Source organism: Pterocles gutturalis, unplaced genomic scaffold, assembly GCF_000699245.1.
Source record: "Pterocles gutturalis isolate BGI_N339 unplaced genomic scaffold, ASM69924v1 scaffold18934, whole genome shotgun sequence".
Lineage (NCBI taxonomy): Eukaryota > Metazoa > Chordata > Aves > Pterocliformes > Pteroclidae > Pterocles > Pterocles gutturalis.
This window is the reverse complement of record NW_010136192.1, coordinates 1,482-7,447: the sequence shown is the minus strand read 5'-3', so window position 1 is coordinate 7,447 and position 5,966 is coordinate 1,482. Positions and strand designations below refer to the sequence as shown.

At 57.3% G+C, this 5,966-nt stretch overlaps 1 protein-coding gene across 1 annotated transcript in view; it reads right to left on the bottom strand.

Annotated features, from left to right (window-relative positions):
* The window catches only part of LOC104468184 (transmembrane protein 151B-like), a gene marked incomplete at its 5' end in the record, with an annotated part of 1,721 nt that extends 1,298 nt beyond the window's left edge, over positions 1-423 (bottom strand). The window contains 1 exon segment of the mRNA XM_010082225.1: positions 25-423. Within this exon segment, the coding sequence (XP_010080527.1) occupies positions 25-423 (399 nt within the window).
* Positions 424-5,966: the final 5,543 nt, after the last annotated feature.

Below are 5,966 nucleotides of genomic sequence, written 5' to 3'. Positions count from 1 at the left end.
ATCCCGGTTGGGTTAGGGGGTGACCTGCCGGGTCCTACGGACGTAGTGGTAGCTGATGGCCTTCCACCAGATGCAAGGGGTGGCCTGCTGCATCCGCTGCACGCGCTCGTGCACGCTCTCCACGTCCACCTTGTACTGCAGCTCGTTGCGGGTGTAGCAGTGCCAGCACTCCACCAGGTACACCACGTAGAGCATCACCAGGAAGGCCAAGGGGATGTAGACGTAGCCGTTGGAACAAGGGCTGTCGTGGTACATCATGGACTTGCCCTTGTAAGCGCTGTCAAAGGTCAGCCGGGTCACCTTGGTGACGTGGCACCAGGTCATGGCTCCCATGCAGCCGTACATCAGGAGGGACAGCAGCAGGCATTTCCAGTGGGACTCTCGGCACAGGGACTTGCTGAGAGACTGCTTCACCGGCCGCTGCTGCTCCGGGGAGAAGGGGAGAGAAAACAAGAGAGGAGTCAGTGGGCTGCAGCGACAGGGAAGGGGAGCAGGCAGTGGGGTGCTGCGGTGGCACCTGCAGAGAATCACAGGACGGTTTGGATCAGAAGGGACCTCAGAGATCATCCAGTTCCACCCCCCTGCCATGGGCAGGGACACCTCCCACTAGCCCAGGTTGCTCAAAGCCTCATCCAGCCTGGCCTTGAACCCCTCCAGGGATGGGGCATCCACAGCTTCTCTGGGCAATCTGGGCCAGTGTCTCACCACCCTCACAGCGAAAATTTTTTTCCTAATATCTAATCTAAATCTGCCCTCTTCCAATTTAAATCCATTACCCCTCATCCATGCATCTCCATGAAGGGGACAAACAGCAGAAGCCATAGGGCTCCCAGCCTCAGCGGGCAGGCTGGAGGCTGGGATGTCCCCCAGGATGACAGTCCCATAGTGCGGGCAGCTGTCACCCCCTCTTCCCTTCAGGATGCTCTGCCCTTCCGTGGGAGACAGCCAGGGGGTGGTGTGTGGCTCTAACAGGGTGTTTCTTATGGGGAAGCTGGAAAGGTCTCCGCCAGCTGATGTCTAGTGGTAGGTGCTACCACTCACCTTCTGAACAACCCAGGGAAAATAAGGCAGCAGGGAGAGCTCAGGCTTGTAGGGGAGGGTGGGGAGAAGGCATTCTGGGCAGTCTGACAGTCGTGGAGAAGAGCAGCAGAGGGCAACTCTGCCATCCCACACTCTGAGCATCCCCCTTCCTCAGTGGGGAGGAGCCCCCACCTCTGCCACATCCCAGGGAGGGGTACAGAAGCCCAGCACGATGGAGGCTGGGGGATCTCCCCCGCATATCTCAGCTCCTGTGCCCATCCCACCAGCACAGCCAGCTCCAACCGATGGGTGGACCCACCTCAACACCTCATCCCACTGCCCCTCTCACACCAGTCTCTCTCCCCCTTTCCCAGTCACAACCGACAGCAACATTCAAGTTCCTCCTACCAGGGCAGCACAAGAGGTCTGTAAGGCAGAGAAAGAGACCTTCTGCAGCTGGACAGGTCTCTGTTTGGTAACGGCAATTCCCACCGCAACGCTCGGCAGCCCAAGGGGCTCTGAAGTGCTTTGCGAGTGCTTTACAAACCACACACACAGGAAAGTACTTTTCCATGGCTGAAACGCGGCCACCTCTGGTGGGAGAGAAAGCGAAGATGGAATAACATCCTAAAAGGTGTTCAGGCTGGAAGAGAAGAGCACCCTACCCACCTGCAGCAGCAGGGAGGGCGAGTGGTGGGTCACGGCTGCCAGCAAACGTCCCTGTCTGCACTGGGATGCGTGGAGAAACTGTTCTCGGGTCTTTCATGGTGAGGAAAGGGCAGGACTTCATCCTTTTTAAAAGGGATTGCGCTGGTGCCTTCACCATAGGAACTGTGCAGGGTTTCACAAAGGAAAAACCCCACTTAAGGAAACCTCTGGCACTCTCTGCAATGCCCTGAAGTCTCAAGTATCGATGGAGCTTGGTCAGGGAGACCTTACATTATCATAATACCCAAAGGGAGAATGTGCAAAGAGGTTATTTGCTTTCTTATACAAAAGACTTCATCCAACCCAAATGCCAGCCAACCCAGCAATCTCCAAAACTGTGACCTGAGAGAGGGAGGCAAGAGCCCCAGCCTTGTACAGATGCCACAAAACTCACGAAGAGGCTTTCAGCTTTGCTCTCCCTCCCCAGCTGCACGCAGCATGGCTCCTGAGCTCATCTCTGCCGCTGCAGGGGCTCACGCCAGCTGTAATGGCACCCCTCGTGGCAGTGACATCCAAGCCTGGCCCCATCCCTCCTCCATTCCTGAATGCACTGTGCTGGAGAGGTCTGCCATCTGGGGATCCCAAAGAGCTGATTGGGCTCACACTGCTAGAAAGCAGGGAGGTCACTTTCACTCTTGCAATGAAAATTAAAGCAAGAACCAGAGGTCACAACACCACCAGCAGGTCTAGGGACAGATCTGGGCCTCTTGTTTCCTCTAAGGAATACCCCCTGCTCTCCTGAAGAGCCCCTCAGCCCTGGCTTGGTCCCCTAGAGTCCCACATACTCATCTTTCCTCCCTACACCTTCCCAAAGCCTGGTCCACCCCATGCCAGTGGGACTTCTGCCACTGCCATTAGCAGGGCTGGATCTGGCCCAAATCTCCAACTGAGGTTTGTCTCATGGAGGCAGGGAGCTTCCTTTCCCTTCCTTTCCCTTCCTTTCCCTTCCTTTCCCTTCCTTTCCCTTCCCTTCCCTTCCCTTCCCTTCCCTTCCCTTCCCTTCCCTTCCCTTCCCTTCCCGGAGCAGGTGGCAGAAGGGTGGCAATGGGAACGATGGCACGTCCCGCTGGGGGTCCCGAGCATCAGCAGCGCTGAGCACCCCTCTTCGGGGCAACAGGCTGAGAGCGAGAGCTGGTGACAGAGAGCCAGAGCCCAGGGAAGGCAGGTGGGGTAGTGCTGGTCTGGAGGCAACAGGGAGAGGTGCAGGGTGGCTCTGCTCGGCATGAGCACGGACACATGAGCACCCCAGTCCTCCCAGTGCAACCCTCCGCTGCGGCAGCCTCATGGTCATGGGGTAAGAAGGGAATGCCAGGGAAGAGAAAAGGGAGCAAGGAGGAGAAAGAAGAGCACCCAGCAGGCAGGGATGCCTGAGCTGCGTCCTCCCTGCTCAGGTCCAGGCTGCCGATACAAGAGCCTGCCCACATCCCTCTGCTTGGCTGCAGCACGGCTCTCCCACCCCAGACTGGTGTGCCACCAGCCAGGCAGCTGAAGGTTTCCTCTCCCACAGCTGCCTTCTGCCTCGCAAACCTTCCCCAGCAGCGGCAGCCCTGGCTGGGAGGCTCTAAGGGGAGCGCTCAGCCAAAGAGGAGCACGGGGAGGGTCTGAGCGGGGGTCTTGGGGAAATGCAAGGTGAGGGGTCTGCGGGGTGCGAGGGCTTGCACAGAACCAGCGCCTTGTTCAGGGCAGGGATCTGCAAACAGAGCGCAAGGAATAAGGGAAAGCATTCTGCTCACTCCTTAGTCAAGTTGAGGAAGGGGCACGGGGGAGACTGGTCTTTGGAAAAGCAAATTCCACCTCCCAGTTGCTCCAACGCCCTGCCCAGGAGAAGGGCCGTGCTGGCTGTCTCCCTGCAGAGGTGCAGGCAAGCCCCGCTGCGGTCACCCACCCGGGGCAGGGAGAGCGATGCAGCCCAGGCGTGGTTCCAGGAACTGTGTTAGCAGGGCTCTAGTCCACACATTAGTCTCCTCCTAGGACTACGCAGCGCTCAGATACTGCAGCGCTTTTACAGGGTCACGCTAACCCCTGCTGTAAACTGTTTACAACCCAGTTTTATCCTAGGCTTTGAAAGTAAAACACAGACACGTCGGCCACGCTGGTGGGGTTTCTGAAGGCTGATCAAGTGCCAATGACAGGGGATACAACCACAGCAGAGACGGAGGAGGAGCCAGCTGCAAAGTCTAATCCCAGTAGGAACTGCAGCATCCCTGCTTCTCTCCCGGGCTGCAAAGGGCTCGCAAGAGCAAGCAACCAGCTCCGCAGCCTCCCCTCGCAGAACTGGTTGAATCAGGTTGCCTCCTCAAGCTCTTAACCAGCCTTGGAGAAGTCCAGCACAGCAAACATGCAGATGAAAAAGCTGGGGAAAAGGGGAATCCTTTCTGTCCCGGAACAGTGTCACTGGGAGGAGAGCAGGCTCTGATATAAACGCCATCGTCATCTGCCTGCTGCAGTCTGGTGGCAGGAGGCGAAAGGCTTGTCCTACTTCACTGCAAACAGGGTTTCCCTCCATCACCAGGAGCCTCCCCCATTGCTCAGGCTGGAGCACTGGAGGGAGGTAAGCAAACTGCAGGTGCACCTCAGCATCTCTGCAGTGCCAGAGGACAGAGCTGGTCCCACCAGGGCTTGGCCACCCCCTCTGTGGGTCCCCAGCCAACTCCCTTCTCTCTTCAGTTCACCATGTAGAACACGGGGGACAACCCTTCCCAGGCGCCTGGGCTCTACCTGTAACACAAACTGGGAAAGGCAAGGGGCAGACTGCTGCTCCAGCCTCCCCTCCCTCATCCATAGCGGTTGCCTCTGACGTTGCCCCTGAGGTGAGAGGAGATGGAGTCCCACACCTGCAGCTGCAGCTCTGGGATGCAGGCGAAGGGAAGGAGGAGATGGCTCACGAGCAGCCATGAAGCACATGGAGATGCCCCCAATGCACAGGGCAGAGGGAGCAGAAGAAGGGGGTGCCCATCACTGCTTGCACTAAACTCCTTTGAGATCTGGGGAATCCTTTCCTCAAAAAAGCCTCGAGAGGACACAACCTGCCCAGCACCTCAGTGGCCAAGCACATGGGCCAATCATCACCCGTGACTGTGACCTTGCAACTTTGAACACCAAACAACTCCAGAAATCCTTCAAGCCCTTCAAGCTCCTCTCTGAAACAGCCTGTCCCTGGCCCCATCTGCCATCCTGTGTCCTCACCTCCCGTGCCTCACCCTCCTCCCACTGCAGAGACTCGCCCGAAATCTCCAATTCACCCCCAGAATCCTAAGGCCTCACTTTACAAGACATCCCAAGGTTCCCAGGGCGAGGTGTCCTAGAGACAGCCTTCTACAGGGCTGAACAAAAATGATCCAAAACAGCTCCAGAGCATCAGCCTGAAGTCCCAGGTAGCTCCTGAGTGCCGGGGGACTCCAGTGCGACTCCTGAGAATCAGTTTCCACAGCTCTGCCCTGCTGATTTGCTTCCATCATGCAACAAATTAATAAACGTTGTTCGCTTTGACCTCAGATACCCCAAACAAGGCAGGTGGGAAGGATCCAGTCACTTCTTGGAACTGCCACCATTTTCCAAGGCCCTGGACAGACACTGGCAGCTCCTGGTCAGGATGGTCCCAGCAAACACCCTCACCACTGCCCACATGCCTACAGCCCAGATTCAGGAACTACCTGCCTAGAAGAAAGAGCTGGCTCAGCCCCAGGCCGGCAGCGTTGCCAACTGCAGAGGAAAGGGGAAGGCTGAGCATCCAGGAGCCAGGGAACCCTGCCAGCCCTCAGCTCCTGCAATGATACCAAGGTCTCCATCTTACACAGCAACCTGGAGGAGGACTGGGTCCTTCCATCAGATCCCACCTGAGCAGCACAACAAGGACATTACAACAACAGCTTGTCCCTTGGGATTTCCTACCCTCCAAGGGTGTATGTATGTGATGCCAACAGGGAACAAGCGCTCAGCCAGCTCTGGCCAGTAGCTTTTGCTACTTGCCTTGCTGGGACAAGATGAGCAGCACCTGAAGCCTTGCCTGGCTCCTAGATACAGTGACCTGAGATACATCAAGAGGAGGCACCTTCAAACAGGACAGAGCACGTTTCCCATTTTCCAGTCCCCAGACATCTCCTTTGGCCCCCCATCAGCCCTGGCCAACGAACCCTTACAGGTGGGATTCACCCACGTTCCCGGGATGCTCAGCGATGCTGGTACCAGCCCTTGGTCCTGATGGTAATGAGGACATCACGCTGCCAGCATGGCCTCAC